This window comes from Sinocyclocheilus anshuiensis, unplaced genomic scaffold, assembly GCF_001515605.1.
Source record: "Sinocyclocheilus anshuiensis isolate Anshui unplaced genomic scaffold, SAMN03320099.WGS_v1.1 scaffold807, whole genome shotgun sequence".
Classification (NCBI taxonomy): Eukaryota; Metazoa; Chordata; class Actinopteri; order Cypriniformes; family Cyprinidae; genus Sinocyclocheilus; species Sinocyclocheilus anshuiensis.
Window position 1 is genome coordinate 106,208 of NW_015551077.1, and position 14,427 is coordinate 120,634.

At 37.0% G+C, this 14,427-nt stretch overlaps 2 protein-coding genes across 3 annotated transcripts in view; one reads left to right on the forward strand and one right to left on the reverse strand.

Annotated features, from left to right (window-relative positions):
• Positions 1 to 902: 902 nt before the first annotated feature.
• On the forward strand, positions 903 to 7,527 carry LOC107662481 (insulin gene enhancer protein isl-2a). The gene is made up of 6 exons (XM_016452523.1): positions 903 to 1,003; positions 1,409 to 1,598; positions 2,504 to 2,766; positions 3,857 to 4,140; positions 6,729 to 6,896; positions 7,286 to 7,527. Exons 1-6 carry the CDS (start codon positions 946 to 948, stop codon positions 7,400 to 7,402), a joined length of 1,080 nt encoding a protein of 359 aa, XP_016308009.1. The 5' UTR covers positions 903 to 945; the 3' UTR covers positions 7,403 to 7,527.
• Positions 7,528 to 12,974: 5,447 nt separating this feature from the next.
• The window catches only part of LOC107662441 (S phase cyclin A-associated protein in the endoplasmic reticulum-like), a 127,417-nt gene continuing 125,964 nt past the window's right edge, over positions 12,975 to 14,427 (reverse strand). For both annotated transcript variants that reach the window (XM_016452465.1, XM_016452466.1), the window contains exon 31: positions 12,975 to 13,791. In XM_016452465.1, the coding sequence (XP_016307951.1) occupies positions 13,685 to 13,791 (107 nt within the window). In that variant the 3' untranslated portion in view covers positions 12,975 to 13,684. The remainder of the gene's footprint in view (positions 13,792 to 14,427) is intronic.

Sequence of the window (14,427 nt, forward strand, 5' to 3'; positions counted from 1 at the left end):
TTTTATTCGCAGCCAAACTAAACTGTCGAAATTCCTTAATAGGCTCACTCCAAGTTTGTTCTAATAGCCTACTCTGCACTGCTGTAATTTAGTAATGTTGTTACAGTTAATTAGCCTACACTCTTTTCTACCTAAATTATACTTTTTTTTAGACTCCAAAGGCTTGGAATGGCAAAGATGTAACTGATTATGAACATATCAAACAATATGTGATGTTATTTTGACGTCCAGGAGGGGGCTCACTAGAACACATGGACTTAAATTAATATGGATTTACCCATACGGACATTTTTCAAAGCAACGAAGACGAAATATCTATGAGTTTCCTTTGTTTTGAGAACGTGCTAATTTTGGAGACTATTTTAAAATGAATTAATATATATTTTAAAACCTTATTCTAGCTTTATTTTATGTTATAGACTAGGCTACTTTAATCAAATGCAGTTTAAACCCGCAAAACATTTCACTTGTAAAATAAATAAAAGGCTTTCACGTTAATATGTTCGTTCGTAACGTTAAACACTCGCGTGCAGTGACTGCACACTCCTTGTTCTTAAAACTGAACCTAAAACATTCCCTGTTTCGTGAATTTCAGCTACTTTTCGTGTTTGCTCGTTCACTGCAGTAGCTACTTTGTGCTGTTTCACAGTTATGTTTGGACAGACAGAAGTGTGAGTTTGATCTGCAATTCCTCGGTATGGTATCCAATATTCAAAGCATCTCGCGTGGTCGGATCTCCGCGAGCGTGCGTCCAGGTTTGCATGTGACGTCAGAGCCCGTGTGTGTGTGTGTGTGTGTGTGTGTGTGTGTGTGTGTGTGTGTGTGTGTTTCTCCCCGCATTGCTCTTCCCACAGGCTCTTCGGCCAGAAGTTATTAGTCAGCTCGGGACGAGGCAGTTTCCCATTCCATTTCCTCATCTGGAGCCTTCTGCCTCAACCCTCCTGTATGGTGGATATTCTACCCCATCCTTCTTTCTTGGGTGATATGGGGGATCATTCAAAAAGTAAGTGCTGGATGTTTATTTTACAAGTTTTTCGTCATTGCACAAGAAGTTTGAATATCGTTTATGCAAAATTAATTTTGCAAACAGTAGCTACTGACATGTATTATGTCAAAAGCTAGTATTACATTGATCAAATTTGGGCTATGATTTTTTGTCCTAAATGTAAAAAAAAATAAAATAAAATAAAAGCATGACTATTATACTAAAACTGAACTATTATAATGAAATAAAACAGAAGAAATCGACATTTTTTTGGTCTAGCGACATTCAAAACGAGGATGCATGCATGAAACATGAGCTCTAATGTAGCCTATAATTTTCCTATATATTTACACGACGCTGGTGTTTTGCGGGATTGAACAGGGGTGCAGTCGGTGGACACTAATCCCTGCTTTCCACATCCAGAGAAGTCTGGGATCGCCATGTGTGTAGGCTGTGGAAGTCAGATCCATGATCAGTACATCCTGCGAGTGTCCCCGGACCTGGAGTGGCACGCAGCCTGTCTGAAGTGCGCAGAATGCAGTCAGTACCTGGACGAGACGTGCACTTGCTTCGTCCGAGACGGCAAGACTTATTGCAGGAGAGATTACGTACGGTACGAGCCACTCTATATTTGTGATTTCACAGCTTTGGAATTCCGTCGAGGCCCTCTTTTTCACAGATTCCTGACCCAAACAGATCTAGAGATATGGGAAAACTCTGCAATAGCGTTTTTACCATGAACTAACTAATAAAAAGCCGGTGTTGCGAAGGTAAAAGTAGCCTATAGATTACAATTATATTATTACATTAGGCTATGCTACTATACTATATAATATAATTGTAGGCTAAATATAATAGCTAAGATATTTAGCGGAGACTGTCATTCTTTTTCAGCAAAATTCCAAGCATGTAAATATGGCTTGAGTGTTTGGTTTATACTGTATATTACAGTCATGTTTGATTTAGGCTTGCCATGCTTGTTTTCTAGTACCGGTGTTTGTTCAGTTTTGTTTTGAAGTTTGCTTTGTAAAGAAATATAATTCCGTTGGTAATACTTTATGTAAAGCCTGTAAGGGTATTCTTGATGATGCAATATAATGTGTTCATTTTGTCTAATAGGCTACACCTTATTATAGGATATTAAATGCATGCTCTAATAAATATAGGCTATGAAACCTCAGATATAGCTACTATAACGTATAAGGTATACCTGTAAAGACTAATGCATCAAAACAATTGTCAGACACTCAATGTTAGAATGTATACTCTTTAAACTCCTTTGTGCCCAGAAATAAACGCGTAGGCCCACTGTGCATACAAATATCCATGAAAGAATAAATGCATGTTTTATAATGTGTATTACTGTTTTTATAATGCATTAAATGCTTTAAGAAAATAGTTATCGTTGTGTTTACGGTCCGTGTTTCTCGGCCTTGTGATAGCTATCAAGCTGAGGTGGGATGAACGATTTTGGAAACGAACACTAAAATAAGAAAAGGTTTCTTCTGGAAATCGCAGGTTATTCGGGATCAAATGCGCCAAATGTAACACCGGTTTCTGCAGCAGTGACCTGGTGATGAGGGCCCGGGATAACGTCTATCACATGGAGTGTTTCAGATGCTCGGTGTGCAGCAGGCATTTGCTCCCGGGAGATGAGTTCTCTCTGCGGGAAGAGGAGCTGCTCTGCCGGGTGGACCACGGGCTGCTGATGGAGCGCGCTTCAGCCGGGAGCCCCATCAGTCCCGGAAACATTCACTCCAACAGACCCCTGCACATCCCAGGTAGCAGTAATAATACTATTACTAATAAAATTAATCATAATAATGATAATAATTACAGTGCCTAAGTAACACATTTATATTCGGGAACTCGGAATTATATAGGCCTACATAATCCGGGTGCTAGGCTAATATATTATTACAATAATAATATTATATATTACATATTATATATAATAATACATAAATAAAATAACAATAATAATGTCATTGTTGTTATAGTCGTTGTGCAATAATACAATTACTACCAGTGTGAGATTCCTGTCTTTAATTCTGTGTGCTACAGCTAATCAGCTTGTGAAACTTTGTTAACAGACGGAACCGAGTAGCTTGTGTTCTGTGCCTGCAGGCCAGTTTGAAGATATTTGTTTTCAATCCCTGATGGCAGACTTGCAACTGGCTGAGATTGTTTGAGGATATTCTTGATTGAATTAACATGACCTGAAATTAATCTGAAACCGGTTATTGGCATAATGGTTTGAAATTATGGCCGCGGCGTTTAACTACTGAACAGCGTTTTTCTTAGTTTATTATGTTTTAATAAAAAGAAATTGCAGTAGCCTAATATTGCGATCTTCTAAATTAAGATCTGTTATTAGGCTATATAGACAGAATTTTAAGTGTTGGCTGTTAGCGTGGTGAGATATCTGAAAAGAAAATGCCCTTTTTTCGTTAAATACATTATTTATAAGATTTACATTTCGAGCTAAAACTGCCTTTAGATGATTTGACTAAAATAACCCGTGTAAATGGTGAACTGTCTAATGCTTTGATATCTGACTGACTTAAAGCTTAAACAGCATTAAACCATAGCCTACAAATATTCTGTTCGATTATGTGTCACTGCTTAACCCTCTTATTACTCTGCAATATGGTGCACTTATTGCATGTTATACTTTTATATCCTATGTCGATCCTTGAACATTTTGCACATTCAGCAAAGTTGAGAGCATATTGAAAGCCCTATGGTGTTTGGCTACAGACCGATGTGTGTATGCACAATTTAACCTTCAAGCGTGCTCTTCTGCTGTGTGTCTGAATAATGAAATCACCTCTTAAGCCGAAAAGTGATTTATACGCCTTTTATTCGCAGAACCTGTACCAGTTCGACAGCCAGCTCACCGGAACCACGTTCATAAGCAGTCTGAGAAGACCACGCGTATTCGGACAGTATTAAACGAAAAGCAGCTCCACACTCTCCGGACGTGTTATAACGCAAACCCGCGACCGGACGCGCTAATGAAAGAACAGCTCGTGGAAATGACCGGCCTGAGCCCACGCGTCATACGAGTGTGGTTTCAAAACAAACGCTGCAAAGACAAGAAGAGGTCCATTCTTATGAAACAACTACAGCAACAGCAACACAGCGACAAAACGGTAGGAATATACATTTTGCAAGCAACCCTAATGACGGAAAAATATTGATACAAACAGGTTTAATTTCAACTTGTTTCAGTGTCGACTCTGTAGGCTACTCTTCAAATAAAGTTTCTTCAATGTTTTTTTGGAGCACCTTAGAGAATCCAATTTTATTCCTTATTATTGAACTAGCTGTAAGCTATTTTGGAGATTAAAAAAGTTACTGATGTTACATAACAGGTTTTTCGGCTTCTTATCACGCTAGTTCTCGTCTGTCGTTTATTTTTTAAATTGACATGTGAACGATAGCTATCAAATAAAGGTGCTTCACGATGCCATAGAAGAACCTTTTTGTCTAAATGGTTCCATAAAGAACCTTTAACATCTGAAGAACCTTTCTGTTTCACAAAAGGTTATTTGTGGCGAAATAAGGATTATAAAATCTAATTCTTCAGATTATAAAAAGGTAAGAAAGAGATGGTTCTTTAAAGAACCTTTGACTGAATGGTTCTTTGTGGGACCAAAAATGGTTCTTCTATGGCATCGCTTGAAGAACCTTTTGAAGCACCTTTATTTTTAAGAGCGTAGAGCCCAATCTGTAATCACACCGCTCAGTGACATCTCTGGAATGACCGCTTATTGATTTCCTATTGAAATAATTTTGTCATAACGTTCATGTATTTCTGCCATATAAATGTCAGTCTGTCTTCTAAGAATATATACTTAAACTGACTCACAATTACAACTGGACTCCAAGCTATCTAAAAATGACATTTTAAAATACTCGCAATCAGACTACAGTTACTTTTTTTATTGATTACATATTATTCACACAATAGCAATACATTCTTCATAATTGATTCATTCTCCCTAATTCCTCTTTTTCATCTTTTAAATGTTCCTTTGTAAAATAGCTACCGCTTATAGACACTCAGAAAGTCTTCGGTTTTGTGGACGTTCACACAGAGATCAGTCAGTAGTCAGGTGGCTACAGCATTTGACCACTAGATTTACAAAAATAATAATAATTTCAGGTATAACAAGTGTTTTAATACTGCATCCAGTACTGATGAACACATTCATTTTTATTTAAATTATCACTCAGTCGGTTATTTAACCACGTAAGCCTATTACTATGTCTTTGGAAGGCTTTTGTCTTTCAAACACAGTACATGCTCAAGTTCATGTCATTTCTTATTTACATGTAGTGCAGGCATTCCCAAACTTTTTTGTCATCTGAACCCCTTTCACCTAACATACTTACTTGAAGTATCTCCTGAGATTTTAAAATAAGTATGTTAATATTCATATAAATATGTCAATAACCACTGACATTGGTAAATGATCACATGACATGCAGGTAAATGATGATTTTTTTTTTTAATGATTGATGCAATTTTAATTATACATTTTTATGATTTAATTATTAGCTTTTCATTAAACTCACGAACCCCCTGCAGTTTCTTTATGAACCCCAGTTTGGGAAACCTTGACATAATGTAGCAGTCTGAGAAGACCACGCGTATTCGGACAGTATTAAACGAAAAGCAGCTCCACACTCTCCGGACGTGTTATAACGCAAACCCGCGACCGGACGCGCTAATGAAAGAACAGCTCGTGGAAATGACCGGCCTGAGCCCACGCGTCATACGAGTGTGGTTTCAAAACAAACGCTGCAAAGACAAGAAGAGGTCCATTCTTATGAAACAACTACAGCAACAGCAACACAGCGACAAAACGGTAGGAATATACATTTTGCAAGCAACCCTAATGACGGAAAAATATTGATACAAACAGGTTTAATTTCAACTTGTTTCAGTGTCGACTCTGTAGGCTACTCTTCAAATAAAGTTTCTTCAATGTTTTTTTGGAGCACCTTAGAGAATCCAATTTTATTCCTTATTATTGAACTAGCTGTAAGCTATTTTGGAGATTAAAAAAGTTACTGATGTTACATAACAGGTTTTTCGGCTTCTTATCACGCTAGTTCTCGTCTGTCGTTTATTTTTTAAATTGACATGTGAACGATAGCTATCAAATAAAGGTGCTTCACGATGCCATAGAAGAACCTTTTTGTCTAAATGGTTCCATAAAGAACCTTTAACATCTGAAGAACCTTTCTGTTTCACAAAAGGTTATTTGTGGCGAAATAAGGATTATAAAATCTAATTCTTAATCCAAAACTGGGTTTTCCCAGCGACGCCATAAGAACCATCTTTCAGTGAACAATTCTTAAAATAACATTTTTTTTCTTGGTGTGAAGAACATTTTAATAATCTAAAGAACCTTTTCCACTAAACAACATGTTGTGCAATAGAATGGTTCCATGAATGTTAAAGGTTCTTCATGGAACTACTGATGCCAATAAAGAACCTTTAGTTGTAAAAGTCTGTCTGTCTGTCTATCTATCTATCTCTGCACTAAAGCACTTTAGTTGTTCATAATATACACTTTACAAAATGAGATGAGACTATATTATCGCATATTGATGTGATGTTTTAAAGATTCTGAACATCTATGAAATTCCCCCCGAAGTGTTAAGCTTCTTTGAAAATTGAAATACGATAGCTACGTGTTGCTAAGGTATCTCCTCTACCTTTCTGCAGAATCTTCAGGGTCTCACGGGAACGCCTCTGGTGGCAGGCAGCCCGATTAGACATGACACCACAGTCCAGGGAAATCCTGTAGAAGTTCAAACCTATCAGCCTCCGTGGAAAGCCTTAAGCGACTTTGCTTTACAGAGTGACCTGGACCAGCCTGCTTTCCAACAGCTGGTGAGGACTGCAGTCCCCGAACAGTTATTACAAGTCCTACCATGCCGACTTTTCTTTAAATCAAAATGATCAATTTAAACGTTTTCAAAGCAATACATTGGACTGCGGATTGTTATATTGGATTTAAGGGGCGTTAGCCAACATTTGGCAATTATTTCAATTTTGCTCAATTTCAAGCGAGCACTGAATTGTAATTGTTTTTCCTTACAAGAAGGAATATATATGACTAAATATAGCCTATTCGTTTAACAGGATGTCGTTATCTGTAGCCCTGCCTGTTATTTAACAGCATGCCAAAGTTGTGTAGGCTTTTGTAAATGTCAATTGCAAATCGTATGTAAAACTCTGACATTTAATCACTGATTGTCAACTCTCCTCCCTTTTTATAGGTGTCATTTTCCGAGTCGGGTTCGCTGGGTAACTCGTCTGGTAGTGATGTGACCTCTCTGTCATCGCAGTTACCCGACACCCCCAACAGCATGGTGCCCAGTCCCGTGGAGACGTGAGAGCCCACCGGAGGACTCCTGCTCCAGCATGCCTTCACCCGCCCTGCATGAAAACCCATCACCTCACCGCCTCAAACGGAAAAAGGGATTAACCGAGATGGATTTAAACAGTTTGTCAAACGGAGGAGCCTGTCCAAGCGACTTTGGGGTTTCCAGACGTGTTACAAAACAGTTTTTTAAGCATTTGGACAGTATCGAGGACGTCCAGCGGAATATGAACACATTATTTTGGTTTTGATTATGGACCACTGTCATCCTTACGAAACAACAGTCTTAACAGTGTTTATTCAAGACCATCATTGTGTAGCGTTATCAACAAGTGGTATTTTCCTTGTAAGACAAAAATCATTTTTTTGTCTTAATGCGCATGATCTCTCCGAAGATGTATAAAACCGAGCTGTAAAATATTTTATCGTAACGAATGGAGGAAAGATTGTATACACTTCTCGATTTAAAAAAAAGTAAGTTATTGTTATTTATTGTCAGGACAACCGTCCATACCAAAAACTGAGAAATTACCTAAATAAACGACTTTAAATGCTGTTTATGTCTGAGGAAGCCTGCATGCAAAGACAACCATATCATGTTACCTTTACATATCTTTTTATATTATAACAAGAGACACTTAAGTTTCAAAGGTATTGGTTACTGGACTGGGAATAATTGTCCAAAGATCTAGTAAAAAGAAAAAGAGCAACGTGAACAGAATTAAATAGTGAAAGACATTTCAGTGTCGTGATATCTGAATTTATTCTGACAAGAATTTGGAAATTGTATTTTGTATTTAGCTTTTTCATCCATTTATACAGACGTGCATTATTACTTTTTTTTTAACAATAGTTAGGTTAAATTATACATTTCCTCTTTGAGATTATAAATAGCCTATAGAGACGGAATAGTTTGAACTGTAATACTGAATATAAAAAACAGCATTATGCAGAATTTGTTCTTTGATTTGGGAATACGCTTCTAATTCTCTAAGACTACTGAGCACCAAAATGACGTCTTTTAAAAGAGAGTTTTCGTAAAAGTGATAGGCCTATTTATAACACAGCTGGCCAATAACTAATAAAGACGCACTGATTGAGGCCATAACTTGATCACAGATCCCTAATCTGTCACATTCAACTCTTAACGGAGGCTACGAATGAATATACATCTATCTATCTAAAAATCGTGCAGAGCGGATACTGAATGAGTAATTGAACCCCTCCCGTAGCAGTGATCAATCTCGTGTTGCTCGTAAAGCTGTGAGTCTAGACGGAGGACGCAGGGATCGGCGGCCGCTTATCTGCGCTCGGCATCACCTGCAAATGATCCAATGAATGAAAGCACAACAAACCCGAAGCCACCTTTCTCTTAACGGGACTCCCTTTCGGCAAACGCACCCTTGCATGTCCAGGGTTTATTTTTATTCCGAGGCAGCAGATAGCCGCTGGACACCAGAAGATCAGACCAAAATCACTGCGGGCCATTGTGGCAAGATAATCCAGGTGTGTCAGATAACGAAACTCTGAAGGATAGGCAGCCTATTAATTTCTGTTGCTTCATTTATTTTTCTGCAATTAGGCCAATTCAGGCATTCAAACGTTGTTTTGCTTACAATTATAATCTAGTTTTTGTTTTTAACAAATGTTTTACTTTTAAGAGCCTGGGAAATCAAGGGTGGCTTTTAGTCCATGTATACACTCTAAAAAATGCTGGGTTGTTTCAACCCAACTTTGGGTCAAATATGGATTAAACCAACTTTTTGGTTAAAAATGTAATGTAAAAATTGAACCCAACGGTTGGGTTAGTCCATATTTGACCCAAAGTTGGGTTGAAACAACCCAGCATTTTTTAGAGTGTAGGCTTGAGACGATAGTTCTGCTAAGCTTTTAGCAAATATGTGGATTTAGCAAATATTTAGCAAATATGTGGATTTAATGTGTAGTCTATTTCTTCCTGAAAACAGAACAAGGTTATTGGTGACTCATCCCGCATTACTGATTTTTGTCCAATCAAATGGTCTCTAAAATGACAATGGGAGGGGCCCTCCATCAACGCCTGAAAATGACTAGAATGTAGGAAATCGGATATGCCTTCATGAAAATGCGTATAAATAGTACGCCAAATAAAAACGAAAACTCGTGTTATTGATACGCAAAAATGGACTTTGGCGTGTATATGCTACGCACGTGTTTGGCGTGCATATAATACGCAGTTTTCGTGTGCATATGATACGAAATTTGTTGGCGTGCATATGATACGCAGTTTTAGCGTACATATGATACGCATCTACCCCACAACCCTAATCCCTCCCATCGCGTAGCATATACACGCCAAAGTCCATTTTTGCGTATCAATACCACAAGTTTTCGTTTTTAATTGGCGTAGCCTACTATTTATACACACTTTCATGAGATCCGGTTAAGATACCAAGAAAGATTGGTTACATATGTGGTTAAATAAAACCCGGTGATAAGAATTTTCACAGGACATTGCTGTCCATAAATACATACACGTTCTTTAATAATAAGTTCATCTTTAGTATCTGGAAAAAAAAGGGAATTCCGACAGATGTTTTGGCGTTCCAAAACAAGCCATTCCACATGTCCCTCTCAAGCTGCCTGTTTCAATAGGAAATAGGTAAACTGAGATAGTTACGCGATATTGCGGGGTCTTTAGGTAATACACCTTAAAATCTGAAATCTTGCATTGAGGTATTGTTAGTGTTCTCTATTCAAAACCTAACAGCAAAATCTTACAGCGATTAAATACTTAAATATAATATTTACATAGGTTATTGAATTTCCATAGGCATTTTTAAAACATCTATTTAACTATTTATAGCCACCTTTCCACTGCACAGAGGCGGTTTGTGAGAGGCCGTTCACGCAGGCGCAGCGCAGACAGACGCCGGAGCGCATTCTGGGTGGAACTCCTCAATTCTGTTTGTAAGGACAGACAACAAGAAGTAGGCTATTTAATTTAAATATAACCAAAGTCCGAACTTAAGCTTATACCTTAAAACATTACCACTATTCTTTTGCTGTCTTGTAAGTAGGTTTGCTAAACCGTGTTCAGATCTGATCCTGATTACAGCCCATTAAATCGACTGAAATTAAGAGTTTAAATAGATTCCCATAAAATATCCCTTGTAAATGACTACGGTTTGTCGACATCAGCGCTTATAGATAGTTGCTTTAGGGAGAAATAACGATTCAGATGTCATGGCCAGAGGTCAAGAGCTGCATCTTGGTTCAAATTCCGCCACTAATTTAATAATTTAGGCCTAATTAAATAAACGCATACTTAATCCAAGTTCATGTTTGTATAAAACAAATCTCGAAATTCTTTGCAAAGTACAACTCTGTCCTTGTCTGTCATGTTCATTTGAAAAGTCAAAGTATTTAGCTAACCTTTAGTTTATAAATCTAAAAACCAACCCATATTCGACTCTTAAAGCTAAACAACTAATACATGCCCCTTTATGGAAATGTCGGTGTTAGTTCATATATTCATGTTTAAATTATTCCTTACAATTAATTTTGAAAACTGTCACAACAGACAAGCTGAAACCTTGAAATATAACGAAATAATCTATATCCAAATATCTTGGATGCTGACAACAGGCAAGAAATGTCAAGCACATTTAGGGCTTTTCTTCAACCAAATTTTGTTTTAGCCTGTTGAAAAATAATATTTATTAGCCAAATATATAAATTTCGTATAGGCTATATATAAAAAGCTCGTAAAATTGACAAGGTATACGAAAATCAAAGGTATTTAAGTAAGAAAAATTAATAATATTAAGTTTGACTTAGACTGCATAAAATGCTGCAAAATAATTCTCGACATTCTTGAGCACAAATCTAATTTTCACACAATCGGTTTAGCGAAACAAACATTTAAACAAACAAACAAATTAACTATTAAATTAAATGCTGAAGCGCTTTACCATAAATTAAAACCCGTAATGATGTAAATACCTAATTGTTTGAAATTTGCCATTACATAAGCTTTTTATTTTACACATTTTCCCACACGGCGAAAAGCGTCAATTTGTCGAAAATGACATTGTTAATCTGTATTTCATAGAATGGTGCGGTTGTTGATGTGTATTTAAAAAAAAAGGTGTATTTTGGGCGTCATCATAAAAACAGGTTTCTTCTTCACACGCTCACAGACGCATTTCTTAATTACATGTAGAAAATAAGAGAAGCATTTCAGTGAACGCAAGAGACATTCAGACAACAGATTTAGCAAACAAATTCAGTCTCTAAAAACATGAACGCTCATGATTCATTAACTGACAGGACGGAAAGGGCCACAGCGTTCTTCTGTCCGAATTCACTTCAGGCTGCCAAAATCACGAGAACGTCAAGATCTCAGATGGTTCTGGAATAGCAAACGGAACGGTCAATAAAAACAGCTCCCACTCGAGTTGTCACAAACACACCCGCTTCATTTTCAAAGCCCACTAACTAGATCTCACATAAAATACATCCATTTTTAAAAGTAATATATTAAAAAGTCTCAATCCAAATGACCTTAATTGATATACATAATTTTTTCCCCACATTTGGTGTAGAAGTGATGGTCTTATGAAACTGGAGGTGTGTCTGACCCAGAGGCTCCAGCGCGCGTTGACACATCGGTGTGTTGAGTGACTCAGAGGCGGCGGAGTGGAGCTGCTGTGACTCACACAGGTACAGAAAAGCCTATAGACTGAGTGTGTGAGAGAGAAGGATTGAACAGAAGAACAGCGGGCTGTTTGTGGTGCCCCAGGGCCAGTAAGGACCCTGGTTAGGAGGCCACAACCCTTTTACAATGCCGTTTAACCATGCAGGTTCCAGCTCCACTGCGTTTCCCAGCGAATAAATTAGTACTGTAAGTTAGCCAATAAAAGCTCTCAATTAAAACACATCCCATGTTGCTTATTTTTTATAGAGATGTTCCTATAGCTATAATAAAATACAGCACTTTTTAAAATAACCTTAATCTCCAGTATGCTTAAACATTACAATCATGCATGGGAGTAGTGTAAAATGTTGTTAATATATTTTTAATTCAAGTTGCTTAATTTACAGTGGGGTCCAAACGACTGAGACCATGTCGAATGTCAGTGATTTCAAATCTGAATGTAAATCTGGAAATAAAGCTGTAGGAATTTTTAAAAATCAAAAACATATTTTAGATTCTGTACTATTTCTGGTCACTAATAATATAAATAAAAGTAAACTCCTTTGTACAGACGTTCCCTTAGATCATCTCAGATCATGCTGGAGAACATCATCATGAGGTTTGACGAACTTTATGCAGCTACTTTCATTAAAAAGGGAAATAACCAAACACTTCTGTAATTCATAAATATTTTAAGTTACATTTTCACTCAAATTGTTATGTTAGCAAGTTAAAACATTTGCATTAAAATAGAAAAACTCAAAATAGAAGCAATTACATTAGTGGTCTCAGACTTTGAAAATTAGAGACTCCCTTGACTGTGTATATATTCAAATAACCAAAACATATTCTGGTAAACAATATTTCAAAGCAAGTTACAATAAAAGAACTCAAAGATTGTGCACTATTAAATATTTTATTAAACTCGTCCATTTCTTAAATTAAACTTAAGTGCTTCAATGCATTAATAAAGGGAGAAATGTGTAGAATAACTTCACTGTGTATTAATTACAGTATAAAAAAGTGAACAAGCAAAGAATCACAACAACAACTAAATTATTAAAAATCCTGACGTCAGCTACAGGAAGAAATCTTCCTCTTTATGCATAGAAACGAATTGGAACAAGAAAAGCAACGGATGAGGTAACTCATCATGCTCCCGAAATTAAACAACTGCTTCTGTTTATTCTGCATCATTCCCCAATATCTTTTTATTTACAGAACAACACGGTCAAACTCAAACTTAACAATTAAACTAACCAAAAAATACTTCCATCCAAAAACTGTTGAAAGCTTAGAAAGAGATTTGCTCTTTTGTGAAACACAAGATCACTATGAATGTGTCCAAAAATTGTATGCAAGGTAAATCTGTAAACATTTGATTGCTTATAAATACACGTGAGATAAGTCAGTTTGATTTCAGTGTGCGCTAATATATATATGTTAACATATAGTTACTGGATGACTGAATGCCTCACTACTGATTGACAGGTTGGATGATGGTCTGATTTGTACCCTAAACACCTCCAGCACAGCTTTGCACTGCAAGTGTACATTTTGACTTATCTTCAGTGTGTGTAATGTGCTCTTGTAAATGACTGCAGTGCACTTGTTCGCTCACTCCTCCTGCTGCTTCTTGAGGAAGAACTGAAGTGCAGCATCCCACTGGTCTCTGGGGAAGCGGTTGGAGAGCTCGCAGAAGTCCAGAGGAGCCCAGCCCTTCTCTGATGGGGAAAGATCAGAGCTTTAGAACTGACACAGGAAGTAAAGCATTAAATCAATGCCAGAGAAGATCCTTTTGTGAGCAATAAAGACATTCATTTGAACTAATGCACTTTAGAATGGAATATGTGGATTTCTGGATCCATTTGACAATCGGAAACATTTATAATCCCATTTAAAATGTATAATATGTATATTTAACACTTTCTCGGCGCTGAAAATCCTTTACCTACTTTGGTGTTCCCATTCAAAAATGACCAGCCTTATAAAAACTGCTTGTAAGTCTCACATTATGCTATATTATCACCTCATCTTGGATTCAAACACTTGTTTACTTTTACTTAGCACAGGTTTTGTATTTGCTTTTCAAACTGATTGATCGCAGGCTTCATTGATCTGATGTTGACCTCAGTTTTTGAGTGAAAAAAAGCATTATGTGTGGATAATGTTCAAAAAATGAGGTGCAAACAAGTTGATAAGTTTTCCACCCAATATTTGGTAATACTATAGCAAAAAGCTATTTTTTTGTGAGTCAGTCATTTTTTGATCAGAAACACCACAAGTGGTATAAGGTTGGAAAAAAATCCTTAAAAAAAGCACAAAAATAATCGGGTTTTTTTTGGGGGGGGGGGGGGGGG

Excerpts from the sequence above, each read along its gene's own strand:
- LOC107662481 (XM_016452523.1), top strand. The coding sequence starts at position 946 with ATGGTGGATATTCTACCCCATCCTTCTTTCTTGGGTGATATGGGGGAT. Across the intron at positions 2,767-3,856 it reads CAGACCCCTGCACATCCCAG|AACCTGTACCAGTTCGACAG; the intron begins GTAGCAGTAATA and ends TTTTATTCGCAG. Across the intron at positions 6,897-7,285 it reads AGCCTGCTTTCCAACAGCTG|GTGTCATTTTCCGAGTCGGG; the intron begins GTGAGGACTGCA and ends CCCTTTTTATAG.